General features: G+C 42.3%; 1 protein-coding gene across 3 annotated transcripts in view; it reads right to left on the reverse strand.

Annotated features, from left to right (window-relative positions):
* LOC137437255 (serine/threonine-protein kinase WNK2-like) overlaps window positions 1–27,446 on the reverse strand; it is a 210,637-nt gene that overhangs the window by 123,617 nt on the left and 59,574 nt on the right. For all 3 annotated transcript variants that reach the window (XM_078766685.1, XM_078766684.1, XM_078766683.1), the window contains exons 4-10: window positions 16,731–16,951; window positions 16,467–16,624; window positions 2,973–3,061; window positions 2,249–2,468; window positions 1,974–2,154; window positions 705–1,243; window positions 18–119 (exon numbers count right to left, since the gene is read on the reverse strand). In XM_078766685.1, coding sequence (XP_078622811.1) covers window positions 18–119; window positions 705–1,243; window positions 1,974–2,154; window positions 2,249–2,468; window positions 2,973–3,061; window positions 16,467–16,624; window positions 16,731–16,951 — 1,510 coding nt within the window. The remainder of the gene's footprint in view (window positions 1–17; window positions 120–704; window positions 1,244–1,973; window positions 2,155–2,248; window positions 2,469–2,972; window positions 3,062–16,466; window positions 16,625–16,730; window positions 16,952–27,446) is intronic.

Consider the following 27,446-nt stretch of genomic DNA (forward strand, 5'->3'; position numbering starts at 1 on the left):
AAAGCATTTGGTGTTACCTGTACTTGGATGGGTGTTCTCCCTGAGGATTGTGTGGTCGTAAGCTGTGGCTCTAGCCCTTGGTAGGTTACTGAACCCAGGAAAGATGCATTATCCACCTGCTGCACACGCATGCAACCAATCCTACACCCATGAACTTAACTGTGGAAGACTTGGATAAGACTCATAAAATAAAATTCAAGTTGTGCTGTAACAGCAAAAGGAAGCAAAGAAATTGAACTGATAGCACCTGGGATTAGTAAGTTCCAAAAGTTGACCAAGCTCCAAAAGATGCAAGTACAATTTTTACACCTCTAAATTTTCAGCATAAAACACATGTTATAAACGACCTTATGAGAGATTAAATTCATTTTGCTACTTTTACTTATTTTCTTATTTATTTACCAGCTCTAAGGCTCATGGACGAACTGCAACACAAATCACGCACTCATGTAGAGAGATACGTGAGACAACGCCACACTTGATCTTCACACAAACACAGCTGCTGATATTGGGAAAAGTGATGTCACTTCTCAGAGTACTCTGGATACCAGTGACATAATCTTTATGACATCGCTTTTCTCTTTGCACTCAGAGCAGATGCTCTAATCATTATCCCGCCAAGTCTGGTAAAAAAATACTTTAGAAATAATCGAAATATTCTACTTGAATCAAGAAATTTTTTCTTAACTGACAAGAGGGCTTACCATCCCAGCATGAAGACTTGAGTCACTCCAGGCTTGGGCAAAACCTGGAGACGCACTTGTGGGAGGCACAGGCAAGCCCAAAGCATGTCCATTTGACTCTCGTCTCGGTTGTTGAAACTCATTTTGTGAGGGAAGAGCCCAAACGTTGGTCATTTCTACGGTTGTGGTAGTAGTGCACGGTTGGCGATCTATTGCTACTGTTGGTACTTGAGCAGCACTGAACATCGACCCAGTCTCAGAAACATTTGCGAACTGCTGTCCTTTGTCAGCTTGAAATGGTCCTACGGGTGATGCAAAGGTTTGGGTCCTGGTGTCTCCTGAAACCACTGGTAACGGTGCCTGGCCTTCAGGCTGAAACATCATTTCTCCAGCTTGTGCATGCTGAACTGCACTGGCCATATAGGTGCTTGGCTGTAGCTGTGGAGGTGCAATTTGGGTGGCTGAGACCTCCACCATGTGCACTGCTGGGCCTGTCATGCACGCTGGTTGCGTAGGAGCTGCAAAACCGCACTGCAAGCAGCTGTTGGGAACTTCTTGTGCTGCAACAGGCCGTGTCAATTAATTCAAAATCATATTTTAATGAATCAAGTTATGAAAAAGTTAAAAACAAAAAACAAACAAAAAAAACCTTCTGTGACGATTGATGTCTGAGAAGCAGGAGGAGCTTAACCAGTGAGTACAATACCAAATGCTATACTGTACATTTGAGTTAATTTACAGGAAAATCTAATAATTATAAATACACCTAATTTAAACCTTATTAAATCATCAAGTTTGAACGCTGCAAAAAGGCAAAAGAAAATCAAAATGATAAATAAGCAAAATGAACTCGAACAAAACTAGAGTGGCCCTCATAGAGCGCATAGCTCCGATAGGCTGAACAGTTTGTTTTGTATCCCAATGATAGGCCGGATCTGAACCAAAATCTAATTAGCTTGTTCTTGTCACCTAACCAACACATTCACCTAGTTTAGTCATGTCATCCATAACTTTTTGACATATATACATATACATACACAGTATATATAGATGCAGATGGTGCAAATGGATATTTAATTAATTATGAAACATACATTACAAGAGTTGTCAAGATTATATCTACCCTCTTTTAACACAATCAACTGATTGTTATTATATTATAAATTTGTTATTACAATTATAAAAAGTTATTATTATTAAATTGTTATCATAAAGATTGTTATTATAAAAAGAAAAATGTAAAGCACTGAGAATCACTGAAACAATTAGCATATCAGGTAAGTTTCTTACTTTGGTGTAATGGAGGGCGGACCTGTTGAACATCAACTCCTCCAGGTTGTACTGACTGCTTGTCCATCTCCTCAGCTACTTTCTTAAACTGCTCACGCTTGTGCCCGATCATCACACCCCGGTCCCGAATTGCCTTTGCCACGATCTTGACATCACTCTCATGGATAATTCCCGAAGTTATCTGTAGAAGACCAGCATACAATACATTTTTTTTACAGAATTCATTGGCTGGTAGAGACCTTCAACTGCTTGAGTAACATGAATGGCATACTCACCATCTCTTGAGCTATTACTTCAGGGATGTCCTTATGCAGCTCAAAAGTGAACTCGATTGCCTCATTTTCCTTGTACTTCCCTTTCAGCTTCTTTGGATCTTCCACACGAAGTCTTAAGGCAATGGTGGACTTTATTCCATCATCTTCTTCTGCAAGTTCAACTCTGACACCAGTATCCTCGGTGAAGAAGGGATGCATAAGAAGCTCCTTTATTGTGTACCTGTGTAGCAGAGAATAAAATACTGAAATATTACTTTCAAATCTTTTGTCTAACGACATTAGGAAGCGACAATGGTACACGGTAGGGCGAATACCTCCGCCAGGCTGAACAGTTTTGTATCGCACTGATATGCCGGATCTGGATCCGTATCTGAACAAAAATATAATCGGCTTGTTCTTGTCACGTAAACAACTCATTCACCAAATTTCGTCCAAATTGGTCCACAACTTTTAGAGATATCATGCAATATATCGTTTTTGGCATTGGACTCTCACTTTGTTTTTTAAATCTCGTATCCGAATCTGGACTTGGATCTTCACCAAAATCGAATTGATTCGTCCTTGTCATACACCCAACCTGCCACCAAATTTCGGCCAAGTCCATCCTGAACTTTGTGAGATATCTTGCTCACAGAAAGACAGACAAACTGGGATAAAAACATAACCTCTGTCTACCTTCGGGAGTGGAGGTAAACAGGTAACCAGCAATCCAAAAATGACATACCTTTCATCTTTATCGGACTTGATGCAGCCTTCTATTATCTCCTTAAGCTCTGGCACTGTAACTTTGTTAAAGCTTCCAGGTTTTATTCCCTATGGCAACAATGAGAGAGGGCAAAGCATTCAACAAAACATTCACAATCAGCATTACCAAATGTGGATTAGCATTTCACATGTGTACTCGTCCAGTAGCCTCTTAACGTTTCCATCCATTTAACGCACAATAACTCCAATTACTGTTGTATCCTCATATCAAGTGCTTTAGCAGTTAAAGTATAGTATTTTCACTACTGAAAGATTGTTTAAATATTCAAACTCAAGGCTCATGGAAGAGCGAGAACTCATAAAAGAACAGGACAGAACATCTAGAGCTGGAACACAGTGGTCAGTGTGGAAAGTACGACGACAGCACGGTAGAGGGACACTAAAGAAAGATGAATGCCAGTTTGCAGATTGAGGGACCATTTGCTGGATTTTTTGTGTGCAATATGAAAACTGGATCGATAATTTTAAACGGGTAGCAATTAATTGAATTATAACGAGTTTAATTGAGCAATTTCTTGACATTAAAATCATCATCATGCACCATGATCTATGCAGAGCGTTGGTGCTTTCAAAAAATTTTCTTGGCTAGGGATACAATCCTGAACTAATCTTAATCTCAGTGATTATTTGTCATTTGATAGCTCGCCTACTCTTTGCAAAGGACACCGTGGGATCTTTAATATCCACCAACTAATGGTGGCAAACGGGATACCAAGTTTATCGCCCATCTGTGGGACGGCTCCACACATTGATGCCTCGCCCTGCCTGTGAAACACCTGGGTGACAGTTTTTACCTGGGTTAGGATTCAAACTCAGGCTGGACAGCTTAGAGGCGAGTGTGCGTACCTCTCGGTCTAGGCCATCCTGCCAGCCCGAAAAAATAATATGCAAGAAATGTTACTGAAATGTAATCATAAACATCCTAGTGAATTAATCACCTAAAAAATGATGCTCGGCAGTAAGTAAACCCCATATTACATCATATCACCCCTGTCATATGACCAGATCATCACTTCTGATTGGTGACCTTTGTGAGGGACATACATACATACACCGGATGGACAAATGTTGGCCCAGACGGCATTGCACTATGGCCTATGTCGTAAAAATATGGCTGCCGAACCACGTGACGGATGACGTCATCCAGTTTTCTTATATTGACCAATTTATCCCTATAGTCTGGAGGCATATCCCCAAAAGTGGCCTAGAAAAGGTGGTAGGGGTACACTCATGTTACAAGCTGGCAACAATGTTTTTCTGAAAGCCCAGACCTCTAGGAACCCAAAAAGTCTTGTTGCCAGCTTGGGAAATGGTTTGGACCAGATTTGTGGCCATTTTTCAAAATGGCCGCCTACATTTTTGGTGTTTTCTAATATTTGAGCTCTAGAACTTATATCTGGCTGTCTTAAAGGTCTCTAGGGTTATGACCTTATAACATATAGTCATACAACAATCCTCACCCAAATTGGGGTGCATGGCATATCTATAAGTGGTTTTATTGAAGCAAAAAGGCAAAAATATGCCTGAAAAACGCCTTCATTTTGATTTTTCCAAATCACTAAATTGCATACTGTGAAGTTGTTCTTTGGTCAATTTCTTTCAAAATAGTTTTAAAATTTGCCCAGATCCCTCCTCTTCATTAGCAAATCTTCAGGAATATACCCAAGTTCTCAGAAAATATGTTTTATGCATGATCAGCTACCCCTACCCCCTAAATCACAAAACGTGCCAATTTTCAATATTTCCAGATTCCAACCAATATCATTGTTGTATGACTTTTTCTCATCATGATAGGTCCAAATTAACTTACTCTATGTGATTAGGTGTTAATAAAAATTGAATTTCACACTTTAGTGAAAATCCAAGATGGCTGCCAAATGGCCATAGAATATTTGGTGGCGCGAGACCATAAGACTGCAATTTCATTCAGAGGCACTTCTAAAATGTTCCATTTATACTAAATATATGAGGCACTACTATTCTATAGGTCACATGTATGTGAAAGAGTCTTGATGAGTTGAAGATGTATTATTTTAGAGGGGGACTTTATGTAAAATTTATGTTTTATAACATTTGAATTTCAGGAAAGTAGTGTGGATTTGGAAGTGCCTTGTTTGCGGAGTATATTAGTTCCAACATAGCTGACAAACAAGGCACTTACATAAATGAAGACATAGAAGATTGTAAAATATAAGCTATATTATTTTATGTAAAACAAAAATAAACATACATAACTTGTATACATAATGCAAACATTATTATGTTACACTGATCCAAACAATACAAACGTCAATGCAATGCTTGCACCTTTAAACTAAACAAATATTTGGCACTGAATTAACAAAGTCATACCCAACAAGCTAATCTGGCTATTCATACATAAGTGACAGAATGTGGGATACAGTCATATCATAGACTAGTAATACATTGGTGGCCCACTAATACACCAAGCATCACCACTAGGTTTTTGCATTTGTCTGGTTTGGCCCACTGCAACATCTTGGCTTTACAGTACAGTTGCTCATCAAAGGTAAGTACTGTATACGTTTGCCCTAGTGCAGCAGTCATCCTTTGGCAGTTTTGAATCACTGTCCAGATGGTGTCAAACTCATGTGCAGGCTCATTGATTTATCGGCATAGGCCCTACTGTAGTCTTTGCTGGATTCACATCAGACACACGCTGGTTAAATGCTGTCCAGCCTGGAACATGCTGGTCCTCGGTGTGAGACTGACGTGCAAGGAGCCATGACACATCTATGGCCATAGCCTCAGAGATAACCTGGGCATCCGATTCCATATACCAATCAGCTTTCACAGCTACTGGAAATGTTGCTTCGGGTTTCTGGGTGCCCATGCCTGAAGGTTGAATCTCATTGAAATGCTCTGGCACAGTTACAGATCTGCTACTGCTTGACTTGACATCAGGTGCAATGGTCTTTTCGCCAGGTATGCTTCTTCGAAAGGCAGCAGACTGTGAGGCATGAAAGGAGCCTTGACCGTCAAGGGTCTCCTCTATGATGTCAATGTTATCATTAGCATATCTGATGTATCCTTGGTAGGTAGCTTGTGCAAAATTCAGGGGTATTATTGTGTTGTTTTGCTCAACATGTCTGGCCAAGACAGAGTTTGCAAGGGCAGTGTCAGCTCTTCTTACAGTTTCATAACTAACACCATGTCCTGCAGCATGCATTAGTTGCACCAAGTCCTTGGACCTTGTTGCTTGGTGAACAGTGAGAGCTAGCCCTAGTTGCTTTGGTGTCTGCTTTCTGCCACCAGATGCCAAACATACTATGTCCTGTGCTATGCTCAAAATCCTTTTGCTTTCTCCATCATCATCACCTTCGGAGGTCCCTTCAGAATCTTCAAATATGCTGTCACAATCACACAGCAGGCGTAGGAAAATGTAAAGGCTTTCAGGAACCACCTTCTGTGCACTTTCAGTATTGATGTCTCCAATATCTGAGTGTCCTGGCATTGTCTTGATGTCATTTCTCATTTTGACTGCCACTCTGTAAAGCCAACTCAAGAGTTCCTTGTCCTTTGTTTCGGCTGAGAAAGATGGAATGTGCTGGGAGGTTTCATCAGAATCTTGTATCTCACTTTGTTCTAGCTCATCTGCCATCTCTGCTAAGTTCTGAACAACAATACCTGTTTGAATTAGTGGGAAGACTAGAAGTGAATCCTGTTGATTCATGGACTGTACAAAATCTGCCCCATCTCCTAATACCCTTTTGACTTTGTTCTTGAATGCTTTGTAACTCTGTCGGTCACATTGCTCCACACAGACACTGAAGTCTCTTCTCATCATGTAACAGTATTGGTGCCAGATGGTTTTCATGGTATAGATGTCTCCTCCAGACAGCCCAGCATCCACCTCCTCGATCATTTTGTTGAAACAAACATCTGGTGGATATTCTGGGCCTTCTTCTACCACAGTTGACTCAGACTTCCTCCTGAAGGTTACATAACAAGGAAGGTGGTACTTCCCTTCAGCAGCTATTAGGTCACTTATTCCTGCCAACCGGCATCTCATAATCTTGTTCTTTTGAGCATCATTTAGTATTCTGTCTGAGGTCTCTAAAGTGGCTACATTCCTCAATTGCTTTCCTGCCTTATCCTCCTGACAGAAAATACATTTGTCCCAGGACACTGAAGCAACTGATGCTCTAGAAGAGGGGCGAATGCATGTAGATGGTTGGTCACACGAGTCCTTTGCTTCCTTTTCATGCCGATTTTTCAGTCTCTCAATATGGTTGGCATGTGTAAACTTTGAATAACAGCCCCTGTGCCATACTATGTGTTCTTTTTCATCATCAAGGTCAATACTCTGTATTCTGTCAAGTGTTGAGATGTACTCATGGTCATGGTATTTCTGTCTCGTAATCACACAGTCTTTAAAGCGTTTGAGACCAACATCTGTGGGCTTGGTTGTCTTTTCATTTTTTCTGTTGCCTTGGCAAATGAAGCATGTGCTCCAGTCGATGTCCAGTGCAACTGATTCTCTCTTCCGTCTCCCGCCTATCACAGCTACAGGTTCCATCTTCATTCATATCTGGAAAGAGACAAAGACTATGTCTACCACAACACTGAAAGCTATTTACAGCACATGCAACAAGCAATATGTTATAGTACATTGTTAACACAACAATTATGTTAAAATGATGATTCGGGCAGGACCTGAGGAAGGATACAAAGGAAAGCATCATTATTGCAATATATTATGTCTCAAAAATGTGTTGGTATCAAATGGTAGACTGCATTACCTTAACTTAACGTCATAATGTGAAATATTATATTTTATTGGCCATTTGGCAGCCATCTTGGATTTTCACTAAAGTGTGAAATTCAATTTTTATTAACACCTAATCACATAGAGTAAGTTAATTTGGACCTATCATGATGAGAAAAAGTCATACAACAATGATATTGGTTGGAATCTGGAAATATTGAAAATTGGCACGTTTTGTGATTTAGGGGGTAGGGGTAGCTGATCATGCATAAAACATATTTTCTGAGAACTTGGGTATATTCCTGAAGATTTGCTAATGAAGAGGAGGGATCTGGGCAAATTTTAAAACTATTTTGAAAGAAATTGACCAAAGAACAACTTCACAGTATGCAATTTAGTGATTTGGAAAAATCAAAATGAAGGCGTTTTTCAGGCATATTTTTGCCTTTTTGCTTCAATAAAACCACTTATAGATATGCCATGCACCCCAATTTGGGTGAGGATTGTTGTATGACTATATGTTATAAGGTCATAACCCTAGAGACCTTTAAGACAGCCAGATATAAGTTCTAGAGCTCAAATATTAGAAAACACCAAAAATGTAGGTGGCCATTTTGAATAATGGCCACAAATCTGGTCCAAACCATTTCCCAAGCTGGCAACAAGACTTTTTGGGTTCCTAGAGGTCTGGGCTTTCAGAAAAACATTGTTGCCAGCTTGTAACATGAGTGTACCCCTACTGTCACATTTCCTGGAAGTGCCTCCAGACTACTAGATACGCTCAAGAAATTTCATTCTGATTGGATCAAGCATTCTACCTGTCGATTTATAACGTCATAATCAACGCTACTATGACATCATCATTAACATATGTTATTCCCCATGCGGAGTAGTTTACAATGAGCCAACTTTCAATTTTTTTCCACTTTCCAAAATCTTCAAATGGTTTCGAAGATAGAGAGGCACAATTTTTGGGGGCTTTTCCAAGATGGCGCCCCTACCACATGACCTATGGCCGTCATAATTATCATTAAAAAAATTACATAGGAGGAGTCACTCCTATGGTGAACATTTTGAGTTAATCGGACCAACGGTTGCAGAGAATTTTTTTTAAAGGGAATAAACGTGCAAAATGCCAGCAGAAAGGACATGCATACATACGGACAGACAAACCCTGTTCCAGACAGCATTGCCCTATCGGCTACGCCGTAAAAAAGGAAAATCGGAATATACTTTTTTACATACACGATAAATGGGTACAAATAGGGATGAAAGAAAATGGCAAAAGTTCGTGATGCCAAATCAAATTTCACTGGAGAAGCACATCCTTAATAACAATGACTTAACATCTTCTTAGAACAGCACATACAAGGCACCACAAGATAAGATAATCAGCTTGTAAAAGCTTATCAACACAAATAAAATAAACAAATAAAATAAACCTGTTGTATCAAATTGGACTAAGGTTTCATTGCCGTCATTAAAGAACAATATGGTTCTCATCTCAACAAAACGTTACTCATAAAAAGACTGTAAATGAATATTTCCTTGTAAAAATGAAAATAAAACAAAAATCACCGTTAGCCATTTGATCCAATCTTGATGCAAGATATCGATATCAATTCAAATAAATTAGTTTGAATATACTGTTGCAGTTATGGAAAAGACCCGGGGTGACACACTCAACATACATGTTTCAGGGATCCTAAGTTAGATATTTAAATAGTAATTGTGTTAAAGCGATGTTACCTTTCCCCTTGTAATAGGGACAAGGAAAATGTGTTGTGTGTGTGTTTAGCAGGTTCTATCCCCCGTTGTCATTCTGCACTTTCTTTAAACCCACCTCTTCATCAACCCATTCCAATCCCTCTCCCCCACCCTCTCAAACCTCTCCTTCCCCATATCTTCATAAACACCCTCACTTTTTCCCTCTCAATCACCCCCTTTCCCGTACCTTCCTAAAAACCCCTCTCATCATCAATCCCTTCCAATCCCTCCCATCATCAATCCTTTTTAATCATTTTCCCCATCCCTCTTCAACATATCCTCCCCTGCACATCCCCACAGCGCAAACCATGCACACAACATGACATGCCTTACAGTACACGCATTATGTTACAATACACCCTCAATCAAAGCCATTTGCAAAAGCAATTCCTGCATTGGGTGTGTAAACCCACACTGCACAATTGCAGCACCACCGAGACTGACCCTCCCAGCGGCTATGGGGGATGCCGCATGCGAGTGCCAGCTGCATGACCGACCCTCATAGCAGCTATGGGATGTGTGCACCAATGAGGAAGCGACATGTGGGGGCCAAAGAGTGCTGCCATGACTTTTGTTCCCCAAAGCCACGCCTCACCCAGGGCCGACCAGAGAGCACGACTGACTTGCGCCTAGGGAACTGAGGAGACACCAGAACTGCCTGCCTGCTTGATCCGAGGGACGGGGCAGGGTGAGTTACGCTGGAGCGAGGCTCCAAGAGTGAATAGAGGCACAATTTCCTTGGGACGCAATGCCTACATACTGACTTGCACGATTTTTCCTTTCTGTTTCAACATTCTAGTTCTACTAGAGATGCACAAAAGAGCTCTCGAAGAGCCACAAAGAGCTATCAACTATTACCCTCTTGACCCATCTGGGAGAGGGACTGACATGCATATCACATTTTCCTCTCACGCTTACACTGCATATGCCAAACCTCTCCCAACACACTGCACACACAGCGACCTCATTTCTCTCCTAACTCCCCCTCCCTTCCCTCCCCTTTGGGACCAACGGGAGCCCGCTGCATTGTGTCGGGTGAGCAAGAGGCCAACCCTATGCCTCAAACTATATCTCCCTCTCTACTTTTCTCTCTTCTTTCCCCGGAGCTATTGAGGCATGCCTGTCTTGTGTGCAGAGTAAGCTAAGATTGGGTAAGGGGTTATTCTGTGCATAAGGGCCAAGTGCTTTGTTTGCAACACTGCATTGCTTGAGAATATTACTTGTAAATATGTGCCTCTAACGTCGATAAACTTTCCAACCTGCTTGATTGTCTGTTTCCCATTGGTTAGACAAAGCGTACATAGTAAATAGACTAAGTTGTACCCCAGTGATTCACTGTGCTAGATAGCAGACGTCCCACCTAAGGTTTCGCTCGGCCGTATGTAATATGTAGATAGGGTGGGAAGTTGAGAGCACATTTCCCCATCTGGGAGGGGATAAGTCTCTATTTACCCTACACCCCCACACACATTATTACCTTCGCCACCAAAGGTGGATGGAGGTAATGTTTCCACCCATGTCTGTCCGTTTGTCCATTTGTTTGTTTGTGAACAAGATATCTCAAAAAGTTGTGGATGGATTAGAACGAAATTTGGCAGAGATGTAGTGTATGTGACAAGGACGAAATGATTAGATTTTGGTGAAGATCCGGATTCGGATCCGGCTCCTAGAATTTTTTAAGTGATTCTTCACCATTGGGAGATAGGGCCAACACTTTACATAGCAGGATCTCTCAAAAAGTTTTGGACGGATTTGGACGAAACTTGGTGGACAGGTTGTGTGTGTCACAAGGACAAACAGATTCGATTTTGGTGAAGATCTGAATATGGATTCGGATGTGACGATTTTTTTTTAAAGTGATTCTTCACCATTGAGTAATAGGGCTAAAACCAACATATAGCAGGACATCTCAAAAAGTTATGGACGGATTTGGACGAAACTTGGTGGACAGGTTGTGTGTGTGTCAAAGAACAATTGATTCAATTTTGGTGAAGATCCGGATGCGGATCCAGCTCGTATAATCTTTTAAGTGATTCTTCACCATTGAGTGATATGGCCAACCAGGCAGAGTTATGCTCTCTACTGAGTGCCGTTCTAGTTTTTATGTTCTGTATTGAAATACATTGAACTTGGCCATCACCTTCAGAGTGGATTTGGGATTCGATTACACAATGACTGGATCACAAACAGGAGCTCAGCTCATTTAATGAACGCCTAACTCATCAAAACGAATTATAGTTTAAATGCCTCACATGGTGCATAACATATCTTTACACTTTTCATATTCAATGTGACACGCATAGATAGCTACCATTCAGCAACAATTGTTCGATCAGCAACAATTGATCAAGTCACATGCCGCTTCGAGCCAGTCACATGCAGCTTCGAGCCACAATGTAGATACCTGGCAAGTCCGAGATCATTGTCTGTGCAGCTTCGCAATTTTTGTGTTACAGTTTGATTTTTACATCGTGCTGGTTAAATCTTATGTCTGACACTATATGTACTGCCCTCCAATGACCAATGAATGTTACCTGCCAGTATTCTGAAGATGGCTTGGTTTGAGGAAATGGAAGATAGTATCTCTGGAGTTGAGTTACATCCATCTGGCATCATGACAGAGGTAAGCACTGTTCCCAGTCACCTGTCTGCATGGAGTAATTGAAAGCAATTTCTACCATACCATGGATCTATAGTACACACGAAAGATTCAAAGGTTTCTTCGGTGGTTTTCTGTAGCAGACGTGGTCGCTTGCCCAGTGTGTGGGTGAAACACCACGAGACTCAAGGGTTTGTTCCGTTCTCAGTGTGGAAAAGCCAACTATCCAAAATGTGTTGAATTTCTGGCTCTGTGTTCCCTTGGTTCTCTGTGCCTACTTCTAAATGACTGGCAAAGGCATTGGGTTAGTAGGAGAATAATGATTGCCAAAAAGCTAAAAACGTAATTCTTGCTATGTTTCAACACTTTCCTCCCTCATGTATGTAGAGTTATTACCTCTGCCACCGAAAGTGGACGGAGGTTATGTTTTCACCCCTGTCTGTTTGTCTGTGAGCAGGACATCTCAAAAGGTTCTGCATGAATTTGGCCAAAATTTGGTGGGGAGGTTGGGTGTGTGACAAGAACTAATCGATTAGGTTTTGGTGAAGATCCGGATCCGGATAATACAATTTCATAACTGATTCTCAACTATTGACAGATAGGGGCCAAAAAAAGATGTGTATAAGACGATGTCTCAAACAGTTAGGGATGGATTCGGACGAAACTTTGAGGACAGGTTGGGTGTGTGACAACGACAAATTGGTTCAATTTTGGTGAAGATTTGGATCCGGATTTGATAAGTCTTTTAATTACATAAATGATTTTTCACCATTGCGAGATGGAGCCAAAAACGATATGTAGCACGATATTTCAAAAAGTTGTGCACAGATTATGACAAAACTTGGTGGATGAGTTGGGTAGGTGACAAGAACAAGCTCATTAGATTTTGGTTCAGGTCTATAACTGGACTATCAGTGGAATACAAAACGTGAACTGTTTACAGCCTATCTGTACCGTGATTTTATTTTGTTATCATCCTGTGCACAAACGCCTATTGTCTTATATTTTGAGTGAATACAAGTTCAGAAATGTTATGCTAACAACAGTTCGGGAATCCAATTTTCCAGGCCGTGTGTTTTCGTTCCTTTCACACTTTATCCTAATGTTCTGCTGCACGGGCAAGCTCTCTCATGAGCACTATCTCTTTCTGAAGATGAGCAAAATTGCTTGCTTCTTCAGAGCTATCACTGTAAGCACTTCATAAGCTACAGCGCATTACACTCATAATTCTTTTCTTCAATGCAACCAATTTTCCAAGGCTCACAAAAACACATTGAGAAAGTCAATACCATCACCCATTACCTCTTCAACATTGCTTGCCAATCCTCATATCTCAAATGCTGCATTGGCAACACAGCACAATCAATGCTTTTACGTTCTGATACTGCAACAAACTTTAACAGCTTAATGGTACACTTTCAATGTGTATTTTCAAGAAGCAATATAAATAGTTAACATATAAAGAAACTGGAAAGCTGCGTTAGCTGCCACCCCTTCCAAATTATATATTTTAAAGTAACATTTATTTTGCAGTGAAAGCACAAATCACTGAAAATAATATCATACATTTTAAAATTCTCGGTTAAAAACAGTAAACCTCCTTATCTACACCACCGAAGCTCTGTATGTCTGCCTGTAAGCAGGACATCACAAAAGATTATTGACGGATTCAGACGAAACTTGGTGGACCGGTTTGGTGTGTGATAAAGATTAATTGATTAGATTTTGGTGAAGATCCAGATCCGGATACTAGAGTCATTTAATTTTTGAAAGCGATTCGAGCGACATTTCGATTTGAGAGCGAGAGATAGGACCAAAAACGATATATAGCACATTTCACAATGTTGTGGACGGATTATGACAAAACGTGGAGGTTAGTTGGTTAGTTAGGTGACAAGTTCAAGTCAATTAGATTTTCGTTCAGGTCCGGATCCAGATCCGGCCTATCAGTGGGATACAAAACAAACTTTTCAGGCTGGTGGAGGTATGCGCTCTACCACGTGCCCTTCTAGTTACCCCATTTGAGTCCATTTGTTACTTGCAAAATCGAAGATTTTTCAAGTATATTGGTTGGTCTTGTGCGTTAGTTATTCTGTCTGTCTGTTTGTCTGTATGTCAGTCACCTACAGGTCACAATTTTCAACCGATCTTCACGAAACTTCACCAAGTCGTAGAGGTCGTCACAATTGAGAAGCCTATTGATTGAGGGCAAATTTTTTAAATCGTCATTTTAAATCTGATTGACTTGAAAATCGAACAGCATGTCCACATTGAGTCACTAAATTGGGAAACCAACTATTTTGTTTAGGTCAAAACGTCAAAGGTCAACTAAAGGTCAAATTTCCAAAATCATCAATTTTCATCTGAAAAACCATCAATTTTCATCCGATTGACTTGAAAATAGAACAGCATTTGCATAGTGCCTCACTGAATTGGTAAACCAACTATTTTTGGGGTCAAAAGGTCAGAGGCCAACTCAAGGTCAAACGTCCAAAATCATCAATTTTCACCCGACTGACTTCAAAATAGAACAGCATTTGCATATCGAGTCACTAAATAGGGAAATAACTATTTTTGAGGTCAAAATGTCAAATGTCAACTCAAGGTCAAACTTATAAAATCATCAATTTTCATCTGAAAAATCGTCACTTTACATCCTATTAACCGGAGCACCATGGATAAATTCCTAATTGGTACCCGAACTACTGCTGGGAAGGCGATGGCAAACCACCCAGTATAACCATTGCCAAGAAACTGCTTCGGCAGCACCAGCGCTCTAATATAGTATGGTACATCAGAATATATATGTATGCATGTATGTATGTATGCATATATCTATGTTTATGTGTATGAATGTATATATGTATGTATATAAACGGAGCTTTGATCAAAATCATCAATTTTAATCTTGATGAGATGGACAATTTTATGGATCAATGGCAACATTTTTGGGGGAGGAGGGGCAGGGGGGGGATGAGGTGGGATTGGTGGATTTTGCAAGTAGTGTGCTTTGCATGACATCATCTTGTTTGTTTGTCTGTCTGTCTGTCTGTCTGTCTGTTTGTCTGCACAAAACGTGAGTATGCTTATCTCTGCAACTGTTGGTCCGATTGACACAAAATTTTCACCATAGGAGCACCTCCTCAGGTATAATTTTAATGATAATTATGACGCTATAGCCCACGTAGTACGGGCGCCATCTTTGAAAAACCGAAAAACTTTGCACCTCGATATCTCCGAAACTGCTCCATGGAAATTTTGAAACATGGCTCATTGTCAAGTACTCCCCATGGGGAACAACATGTATTCATGATGGTGTCGTTGATGCCTTCATTATGACGTGGTTAGAACACTTGATCTGATCAGTTTGAAATTTTTTGAACGTGATCTACACAAATATTGTATGGAGTAATTAAATTGATGCTGTCAACGGTCACGTGGTTCAGCAGCCATATTGGATTGAACATAAATCTACGCCATCAAAAACCACACAAATACAGCAGCTGATAAACATCACACAAAATACACCACACAAACACGTCCTGGCAAGGGTTGCAATCTCTGATTGCTCTTTCTTGTTATCATATTGCAATGCCCTCACGAGCAGAAACAAATGATGGTTAATTGTCTGGGAACCAACAGGTACCAAGCTTTGTGGCATTAAATTTACTGTCTTTGCACATTTCAAATCCCCCTCCCAATTAAGCGCATTCTCTAAAAAAAAAAACAAAGATCAAAGTGAAATGTTGTCCCTGTTCGTGTTACCACCTGAACCTCTGGCTCATGATGTGGGGAACCCAGGTTAAAATCCCACATACCATATGCATTTGTCCATTGTATACTGATGTTATTGTGTATGTCATGTGAAAGTACAATAATGCCCATGTCCTGCATTTTTTTTTTGTGAAAGTCCTCCATAAACTTTACATAATGGAAAAGAATAATAATAATAATAATAATAATAATAATAATAATATGCCTTCCCAAGTGAAATGAGGGCAAATGAAGGACTTTTCCTTCATGACACTGTTTTGGGTCATTAGGAGAGAATTCACCATTGAATTTCCAAGATCTCTGAACTGTAAAGGAACGTAGTGTGGTATCCCCATCCTTCCCAACAAAGTGAACCAGTATGTTCATCATTCATGTGAACAGAATGTTTTTTTTCCCCGAACCCTCCCTCGTGTCATGATTTAAAGGTCACCTAATAGCCAACGGCTCTGGAATACACACCATTCCCTTCTTGGTTAAATTACATGCTTCTCCACTATAACAGAACCAAAGGAATAATTGAAATCACAAGCCACGATGGTATAAAATCACAGATTGCATTTTGCTCATGTGGTGGTAAAACGTACGCTAGTGACTCTTCGGTAGATCTGGGCAGCATTCTGGCACTCTGAGTAAGGGTACTCTGACGTCGCCATTTCCAACACACACATCCCAAACGCATACACATCTACAGACTCATCATAATGCTCCTCGTACATCTCTGGAGCCATGAATTCTGGAGTGCCTGTAAAGCAGCAACAATGCAAAATGGAAACCATTCAACGTGATAAAATTGATTAAAGATTGAAAAACATGCATGCAACAGGACAAATACATGTAAACATTCTTACCGATAACACTTTTGGCAAATGAGGCACATTTTAAAGTGGCAAGTCCAAGATCACCGATTTTGACGGAGCCAGTGGGACCCGTGATGAATATATTGTCACATTTGAGATCACGATGGATTATTGCAGGGGTCCGTGTATGCAGAAAGTGCAAACCCTTCAGAATCTGGCGACACCAACTTTGCAGAACTTTTATCTTCATAACTTTAAATCGCTTCAAGTACCTAATGGTTGGATAGAGTAGAGTAAAATAAAACAGGGGCAATGCCAGTAATGAGTGGGTAAGTATCAAATGTACAACAAATCAAATTTTGCTTTTTATCTCAACTTGTTCTCTCTTCCACTATTTCAAAAACTCTCTCAAACATTACTTTATCAATTCAAATTTATATCCCTTCAATCTTATATTCTCCATCTAAAATGATAACGTTTTTATTATTATTTTAAAAGATCTCATGCCCAAGACCTGCCCTCCTTGGTGCCATCCTAGTTGCTCTATGCTGAATCCTCCCTACTGCAGCTCATTCGTATTTCCTAGATTGTGGTGACTTGAACATTTCAAGTGCAGCTTAATGAGACATATATACAGTCATGTGAAAAAGTAAGTACACCCCATGTAAAGTTTTGACTTTTTCAACATATTTCAACAAACAGCTATTTGATCTTCATTTCAACAATATTGATAGGTAAAGGTGATATAATATAACAAATATCATGAAACATTTATATTTTGAAGTCTATTGTATAATTAAAATAACCATAAATGCAAATTTCGCATGTGGAAAAAGTAAGTACACCCCGACATTTATCACTACTTCAAATACCTAAAATTAGAATCAGGTGCACCAGCTCAGGTGCAAATGATTAGAACATCGTTAGAGAGGATCTTGGAGGAACCTGTCTTATTTAAACCTCAGACATTTAGTTTGGTTTGCTCTTTGTTGTTGAAGTCTGCGGCGTCCCCATGCCTAGATCAAAAGAGCTCTCTGAGGCCTTCAGAAAGAAGGTTATAGATGCCTACGAGTCTGGGAAGGGATTTAAAAAGATCTCCAAACAATTTGAAATCAATCATTCGACTGTCCCGGAAGATCATCTACAAGTGGAGAAGATTCCAAACAACTGCCAACTTGTTCAGGCCAGGGCGCCCCAGCAAGTTCAGCCCGAGAGCAGACCGCAATATGCTGAAAGAAGTCTCTAAGAACCCCAGAATGTCATCACGGGACCTACAGGTAGCTCTTGCCACTGTTGATGTCAAAGTGCACGAGTCTACCATTAGAAAGAGGTTGCACAAATTTGATCTACATGGGAGGTGTGCCAGGAGGAAACCTTTGCTGTCCCGAAAGAACATCAGGGCAAGACTAAAGTTTGCCAATGAACACATAGGCAAAGACCAGCACTTCTGGAACAATGTGCTCTGGATAGATGCGTCAAAGGTAGAACTATTTGGCCACAGTACCAGAAGACATGTTTGGCGAAAACCAAAGACAGCATTTGACCACAAGAACCTGAAACCAACTGTCATGCATGGTGGTGGAAATATTATGGTTTGGGCAGCTTTGCTGCATCAGGGCCTGGGCAGCTCACCATCATAGAATCCACAATGAATTCTTCATTGTACCAGAGGGTGCTTGAGGATAATGTGAGGCCATCTGTCGGAAAGTTGAAGCTCAACCGAGGGTGGACCTTGCAACATGACAATGACCCTAAACATACCAGTAAATCCACCAAGGAATGGCTGAAAAGAAAGAAATGGAGGGTTCCGGAATGGCCAAGTCAAAGCCCGGATCTAAATCCCATCGAGATGTGGGGGGATTTGAAACGAGCTGTGCATGCAAGAAACCCCTCAAACATCGCACAGCTGAAATAATTCTGCATGGAGTGGGCAAAAATGTCTTCCAGTCGATGTCAGAGACTGGTAGACAGTTATAAGAAACGCCTACTTGAGGTTGTTTCTGCCAAAGGGGGCAATACCACCTATTAGAGCCAAGGGTGTACTTACTTTTTCCACATGCGAAATTTGCATTTATGTTTATTTAAATTATACAATTTTTTTTTTTTTTTTTTTTTTTTTTTTTTGTATACAAGATCGAGGCTCGTGAAAGAGCGAACATTAATCACACAGAAAGACAAACAGACACATAAAACAAATAACATCGGGAGCGGTAGACAAGATGGGGAGAGAGGGGGAAAGACACAAACACAACATTTGAGAGCAGGGACCGAGAGACATGGAGACATCGAGAGATCTGTGGGAGGGAGAGGGCTTTGGGGGGGAGGCATGTGAAGGGGGGGGGGGGGGTGGGAGAGGTATAAACATATGGACACTGCCAGGATTTCCAGGAAAGAAGTTGGAATTTCAAACAAGGTGGATCTGGGGTGAATTAGTGGGGGTAGAAAAGATCAAGGTTTTGGATGGGGGAAGATAAGAGATGGTGGTGAACAGCTGTTTTAAAGACCTGCAGGGAGGAGAGGGATTGAAGGCAGTGTGGGAGTTTGTTCCAGAGGCGGGACAAAAGAGGAATGAAAGAGTGAAGGTGAGCAGAGAGCCGAGATTTTGGCAGTTTAACCATCAGAGGGTTGCTGGCAGATCTTGTGCGACCTGTAGGAATATTTGGGGGACAGAGCACAGAGAGAGCTGGGGGAGCAAGGCCGGAGAGGAGTCGGTAGAAGACAGAAAGACCACCTACCTGCCTGCGGTGAGTGAGTGAAAGGCCCTCAGAGATAGCTTCATCGCAGGAGATTCCAATGATTTTGAAAGCTTTGGATTCAACGGCGTGAAGCCGAGCCAGGTGTGAGGCAGGAGCACCAGCCCATAGGGGAGAACAGTATTCCATTGAGCTGCGGATGAAAGCCTTGTATGTGGTGAGGAGCTCAGGTGTGCCGAGGAAGGACTTCGCACGACGGAGGATGCCCAGTCGGCGACTGGCTTTGGAGGCCAGCTTGGAAATGTGGTTTTCCGAAGAAAGATCATGGCAGATAGTGAGACCCAAAAGCTTTAGCGACAGAACTTCTTGGAGAGGATTGTTGAGAAAGTAGATGGGAGGGTTGTCCAGTCGATCTTTTCGGAGAGACATAGTAAGAGAGTGAGATTTGTCAGGATTGAAAGACATGTTCCACTTGTTTGACCAGTCTGTGATTTTGTCCAGGTCTTCAGAGAGTGAGGAGGCTGCAGACTGCCGATCTGAGGGAAGAGGAATGGAGCGGCAGGGAGTGGAGTCATCAGCAAAGAGATAGAGAGGATTTTCCAGAGAGTCGGAGAGATCATTGATAAAGACCAGAAAAAGCACAGGGCCCAGCACACTTCCTTGGGGAACTCCAGCCTGAACAGGAAGGGGAGATGAGAGAAATCCATTCAGGGCCACACGTTGACTACGACCAGAGAGGAAGTCCGCAAGCCATGCATGGAGATTTCCATGGATACCATAGGAGGAGAGTTTGGTGAGCAGAGCCGGGTGCCAGACCGTATCAAAGGCCCGTGATATGTCAAGGGAGACAGCTCTGATTTCCTGTTTGGCATTGAGGACCTCCATCCATTGTTGAGACAGCAGAAGCAGCATGTCCAGAGTAGAGTGACCTGGTCTGAAACCAAATTGATGATCAGAGATCAAGCCATTGGAGAAGAGGAAAGATTTCATATCCGAAGCAATGATGGATTCCATGACTTTGCTGATAATTGGGAGCAGGCTGATTGGTCTGTAGTTGCAAGGATCTGTTTTTGCACCTTTTTTGTGTAAAGCGGTAATGTTAGCTGATTTCCAGGATGCTGGCAGATGACCTTGAGCAAAAGATAGGGTGAAAAGAACAGAGAGAGGGTGAGATAGAGCGGCAGAGCAGGATTTTAGGACCCGTGGGCTGATGCCGTCTGGTCCAGTTGCAGAATCAGAGTCGAGGTTTGACAAAAACTTCTCCACCTTGTCAGGAGAGAAGGACACAGAGTCCAGGAGCAGTTGGGTTCGACTGGGAAAGGTGGGAACAGAGAGAGATGGGTTTGGGACTAAGGATTTTGAGGCGAACACAGAGTTGAGGCATTCGGCTTTGTCACGTGCGATGTCAACTGTGTGGCCATTTGAGGTAAAGGAGGGGATGGAGGGGGAACAAACACCAGAAACGGATTTGACCAGACGCCACCAGGATTTGGAGGAAGGAGACAGGTTTGAGAGTTCATTCTTGAGTGAGGTGAGATAATGCTTCCTGGCACTCCTGAGGGTAGACACACACTTGTTCCGAGCTTGGTGGAAGGAACTGAGATTGCCTTCAGTTGGATTAGCCTTCCAAGAGGCAAAGGCAAGTTGTTTCAGGGCAACTGCCTCACCACAAGATTCAGTGTACCATGGACGGGAGGAAGGGTAAGACAACTGAAGGCGAGATGGGATAAATCTGTGCATGAGAGAGATCAGTTTGCTTTGGAAGAATTCCCAGGAAGAATTGATGTCAGAGGCAGTGGAGATGGGAGACCAATCCAGACGATTGATGGCTGCTTGAAGACCGTCCCAGTCGGCCTGAGTGAAATGCCAGACTCGTCGACGCTGAGGAGGCTCTCTGAGAATGGCCAGAGAGATGTCCACTTTGACAAGCACATGATCAGAAGAACCGATTGGAGCAGAAGAAGAGCAGCAGACATTAGCAGGGAAGTTTGTCATAATCAAGTCTAGAAGAGAAGATACTCCATTGGCTGAGATCCGGGTCGGGAAATTGACAGATTGTGTCAATCCCAGTGAGTCACAGAAGTCCTTTGCTGAGGTGCCATGACTGGTGAGAGAGGAACCCACACCCAACCAGGTGGCATGATGACAGTTGAAGTCACCACATATGAGGAAGAGAGAGTTGGGATGAGTGGATAGAAGTTGGTCCATGTTGTCAGACAGTGAAATGTAGATGGAGTCATCACTGTTTGGGGGATGGTACAGAACACATCTGAACAAAAGGTGGGAGCGGAGAGGAAGCCGTAACCAGAGGTACTCCTGCGGGTGAGGAGGAAAGAGGGCAGTGCAAGGAGAGTGAGGAAGAGAGTTTTTGACAAAGATAGCCACCCCACCACCAGGCCGAGGCTCAGGTCTATCATACCGGAGGAGGGAGTAACCAGGAAGAGATATTAAGGAATCAGAGACATCTTGAAGGAGGAAAGTCTCTGTTAAGCAGATCAAGTCTGGATTGTCAGAAGCAACCTGTATGGAGAGATCAGTCAGGTTTGAGCGAAGGCCCTGGATGTTTGAGGTCCATACCGTTAATGAAGAGAGAGGGGGAGCATCGGGTACAGGACAGGGGAGGGGAGGAGTAGGGTAAGATGAAGGATGAGAGGGGGAGGTAGGGAGAGCAGTTGATAGTGTGTCAGATGTTGCAGAAGAGTTCCAAGAAAGGGAAGGATGAGGAGGATGAAAGGTTTGATGGTGAAGGGATGAGGCACAGTGAGGGGTTGTTTGAGGGGGGGCAGAGGAAAGTAGAAGGTTTGGGGGGGGTGGAGGTATGAGATAGAAGGGAGACGAAGTGGGGAGGAGGCAGCTTGGAGGAGGAGGGGGGAGGAGGGAGAATTGGAGAGGAATGGTATAGGGGGAGAATTGAATGGGAGGGATTGGGGGGGAGTTTTGAAGGGGAGGAGTGAGGGGGGAGTTTAGGAGGGGAGGGGCAAGGGGGGAGTTTTGGAGGGAAGGGGCAAGGGGGAAGTTTAGAAGTGGAGCGGCAAGGGGGGAGCTTAGGAGTGTAGGGGCAAGGGGGGGGATTTGGAGGGGAGGGGCAAGGAGGGAGTTTAGGAGGGGAAGGGCAGGAGGGGAAGGGCAAGAGGGGAGATCAGGAGTGGAGGGGCAAGAGGAGGGATTAGGAGGGGAGGGGCAAGGGGGGAGTTTAGGAGGGGAAGGGCAAGGGGGGAGTTCAGGAGTGGAGGGGCAAGGGGGGAGTTTAAGAGTGGAGGGGCAAGGGGGGAGTTTAGGAGTGTAGGTGCAAGGGGGGGGATTTGGATGGGAGGGGCAAGAGGGGAGTTTAGAAAGTGGATGATTAATGAAAGACGAACATTGATAACAAATTGGGTTTGTTGTGATTTTCAAGTTAGCAATCCGATTCAGAACGATGGAGGAGGGATGGAATGAACGTGAATTTAGACCATGTAGTGAGGGAGACGTATAAGATATTGAATTTCTTTTTTTTGAAGTGGAATGAGTTGGAGAGGAAATTGAGAAAAGCCTTTTAAATAGGAAGAAAAACAGCGTGTTGTAATATACCACTGAATAAAACACAGAAGGGGAAAGGTTAAACATATTTAAATAATATTTAAACAGAAACGTGAACAATCTTATATGCACAAAAATACCAACGGGGGGAGAGCCGAGAGGGACCACCACGAGTCACGTGAACAGGGCAAACGGTGGATGGCAAGGAGATAATGGGGGAGGGGCGAACAGCACACCTGGACAGAAAATACAGGATGAGACAACAGTACACGTGGAGAAAAGAAAATAAATGTTTTTGTTTTTTTGTTTTTTTGGGGGGGGGGGGGGATTTAGAACGTTAGACAGAGTATTATGTTCGGGGTAGAAGGGAAAAAACCAAGAGCCAAGCAAAACACGCTTAAGTTAACAAAACACCGACGGGGGTACAACTACAAGGCCACACACGAGGAGCAGAACACGATTAATTAATTACGAGTTACAGGAAATTCAACCCAAAACTAACTATAATCAAACAATATCGCATGGACGATAAAATAACGAGTTGAAATTTGACAATTTATCTGGGGAAATGGGGGAGAAACACGTGGTCGAAGAACGAACGAACGAATAAGAATGAATAAACGAATGAGCACAGAGAAGGTAATGTCTTTTTTCTTTGTTTTTTTGAGTTGAGATTTACATAAGGAAGTAGGCTTTGGGGTGGAAAGACTGGGAAAACAGAGAACGAAAGTTATTGGATCACAAACGACAGGTGCTGAGAGAAAAACAAAGCCTCAAGGTTGTACAGTGTACACTGTACAAGGCCTCAAGACGACACGAATTAACACGATTTTCAATACAGGTATGAAAGATTTGCACCGAAAATCTTTGTCGGGACAATATACGTACATACACCATAAAATAAATACAGTTTTAACGAAAATACAAAATGGGAACAATTACTTAACTTCGATTTCGATGGAGAGCGTGTGGAGCTGCGAAAAAACGAACCCTCGCCAGCAAGACCGGAAACGGAAGTCAAAAGGACTACAAAGTGTAAATGTTTCATGATATTTGTTATATTATATCACCTTTATCTATCAATATTGTTGAAATGAAGATCAAGTAGCTGTATGTTGAAATATGTTGAAAAAGTCAAAACTTTACATGGGGTGTACTTACTTTTTCACACGACTGTATATGAAAGGGTGAAGCACGCTCATATACAATATACATACATATATATATATACATAGATACATAGATACATGCATACATATTACATATATACATACATACATATATATTCTGATGTACCATACTACAGACTTGGCATTTAATATGGAATTTTTTTTTGTGGAGGTGAACTTACTTTTCAAGATGTCTTAGAACCAAAAGTTCATTGGAATTATGTTGAAATTATTCTAGATTTTGTTAATGTGACCTTTAAAAGAAACAAAAACCACATTTGACATTTCGAAACAAATAAATTGATCCTTGAAAGTGATGAAAACTGATATCGAACTCAATTCATGGACAGTACTGTGTTAAACTTCTGTACGTTTTCCAGAAGTATCTCTTTATTTTGCACATTAGCCAAAATTTTTTTTAACAAAAACAAAAGTTAAATTACGACTGGGATTACGGCCAGCAAAATTACAGTTCTGTACTTCGTGTAACCCCCATGAGTATTCAGGAGAGCACGTACACGTTGAGGCATGCTGTTCACGAGATTTGCCAAGGTTTGGACAGGAATCGCTTGCCATGCAGTGACAATAGCCTGCTGCAATTCACGCGCAGAGATCGGCTGCTGTTCCAAGTGGTCGATTTGACACGTTAATTCTGCCCACAAGTTCTCTATCGGATTCATATCCGGGGACATGGCAGGCCACTCCATATGTTCTACACCACGGTCAGCAAGAAAGTGTTGGATCATGCGAGCACGATGAGGCCGTGCATTGTCATCTTGGAAGCCAAAGTTTCCTCGAAAGGCTGCACGAGCAAATGGAAACAATGTTTCTTCCAGAAAGGCCCTGTACTTGAACTGGTTCAGGTTTCCATTCAGAACAACCAGGTCAGTTTTTCCCCCTGCATGAAAAGCAGCCCAAACGGTCACCCCACCACATCCAGCTCGGACTCTTGGCACTATACAATCTTTGTTGTAGGCTTCATGCACTTGTCTGCGCACTCGGACGCGGCCATCTTGACGATAGACCAGAAATCTAGACTCGTCACTGAAGATCACGTGATTCCAGTGTCCTGGCTGCCATTGATGGTGCTCTCTGGCCCACTGCAATCGGCACTGGCGGTGTTGTCTGGTCAGGCGTGGCTTTCTCAGGGGACGCCTGGCATGATAGCCTGCTTGAACCAGTCGTTGGTTGACATGCCTTCTGGATACAGGCACATTTGTCAGTTGCTGCCACTCAGCCCTGAGCTGATTAGCTGACTTGGTACGGCCATTGTAGACTAACCGGTGCAGCTGGCGATCATCCCTCCTTGTGGTTCTGCGGGGACGTCCTGGCCTCGGTATTGGAGTAGGGACACCCCTCTGAGCATTTCGTTTCAGGATCTTTGACACCTGACCTTGAGTGATGCCATACTGCCGAGCAATAGCACGCTGTTTCATGCCGTAATTTCGTAAAGCCACCACTCCATGACAAACAGCATTGTCGAGTTGACGGACCATCTCCAGAGGAAGCGGCAATAACTTTTGGAGACGTGCAGCAGTTGTGTTCCACTAATACAGAACGCAACAACCCTTGTATACCCGACTGTGAAGCCAATCATCAAATGCACCTGCCCGTACATTTTGCCACGCCACCTGTGATATAATCCTGTTGTTGACTTCTTGCTGCGACAGACAATCAGTGACATGGTTCTTTTAACAAATAAATCACCAAAGTGTAAAAGAAACTCACCAGATTGATATACTGAGTTAAGAAAGTAAACCCAAGTCAAGAAAAAAAAAATTATTCCATATTAAATGCCAAGTCTGCATATTAGAGCGCCGGTGCTGCCGAAGCAGTTTCTTGGCAATGGTTATACTGGATGGTTTGCCATCGCCTTCCCAGCAGTAGTTAGGGTATCAATTAGGAATTTATCCATGGTGCATATCGTATCAATAGCTCGCCTACTCTTCGTGAAGGACACCGTGGGAACTTTAACGTATACCAACAAATGCCGGCAGACAGGATGCACAGTTTAATGTCAAGCCGAGGGACCCACACACGTTGATGAATCACCATACCTGTGAAACATTGGGATACGTTTATAGCTGTGCCAACATTCAAACCCAGGCCAGATGGCTTCGAGGTGAGTGTGCGTACCTCTAGGCCATCCTGATAGCACACACACACACACACACACACACACACACACACACACACACACACACACACACACACACACACACACACACACACACACACACAGAACCCCCTAACTTGACAAGGCAGCAGGGCCATCACAGTGCTTGCTGCATGACCTGCCAGCAACAAGTGTCGCCTGCCACGCAAGGTGTTTGCTAAACTGTTTGACTGGTGATTCGCAGAGATAGGTTTTGTATCCTAAAGTGTGCCATCCCTCGGAAGGATGTTGTCGGGTTTCCCATCTGCTACCATTAATTAGTGGACATTACAGATCCCACGGTGTCCTTTGCGAAGAGAAGGTGAGTTATCGCCGGCATCCTGAACAAATTACAAATTCCTGCCGTGATTATATTGCCAATCTGCACTTGAAAAGTGTAGTGAGTTTGGCAAACACCCATAATGTGTGTTGAGGGAGGCCTACATCTTAGAATACGGACTGAAAATTAGGGCTATGTGAAAGAATGAATGAATGAATACATACATGTATGTAATATATATATATATATATATACATACATACATAGATGTTGTATAAACATACATATAGGTATGTGTGTGCATATACATAATACATCGTAAATTCTCCTCAACTTTCCTATTTGCAAAAACAGCGTTGCACTGACTACTTCAGCAAATTTTCACAATGACTCCCTAAGTATCTTTGCTGATCATTTGTGTTACCAAATTCACCATACAAAATCCCTCCATGACGATGCTGTTTCCAGAGCACCAATTCTTGCTAAAGCAGTTTCGATGGCCATGAGAACCAACCTTGGACATGTCCCCACTCTGTTGTGGAGTACTACTACAGTTTAAGACAGGAAGATGTAATTTCACCAAAACACAATGGCCTCCTATTTTGAAAAGCCATGCGCCTTCACTGTCCATCAGCGAATACTAGCAGACTGGGCATCCTTCTGAAGGAAGGCATGCTTGTACAATGACGATCTATAATAAGGCCAGGGATCAATACCAAACAACACAGCTCAAAGATGAAATTTCTATCTCCATGCTACACTGTCAGCCCATTAATAAAATTATTCTAATAACTATTTCATTTCCAAATGGCAACCCTCTGAGCACTATCCACATGACACTGTGATCCCAGGTTCAAATCCCATACACAGTATTATATTGAATTGCTCAATGTCTACAAATGTTCTTCTAATATAAAAGTAAGTTTATGTCCCCTTTGATCTTTGCCCTGTGTA

The sequence above is a fragment of the Myxine glutinosa genome, chromosome 12, assembly GCF_964187855.1.
Source record: "Myxine glutinosa chromosome 12, kmMyxGlut1.1, whole genome shotgun sequence".
NCBI lineage: Eukaryota > Metazoa > Chordata > Myxini > Myxiniformes > Myxinidae > Myxine > Myxine glutinosa.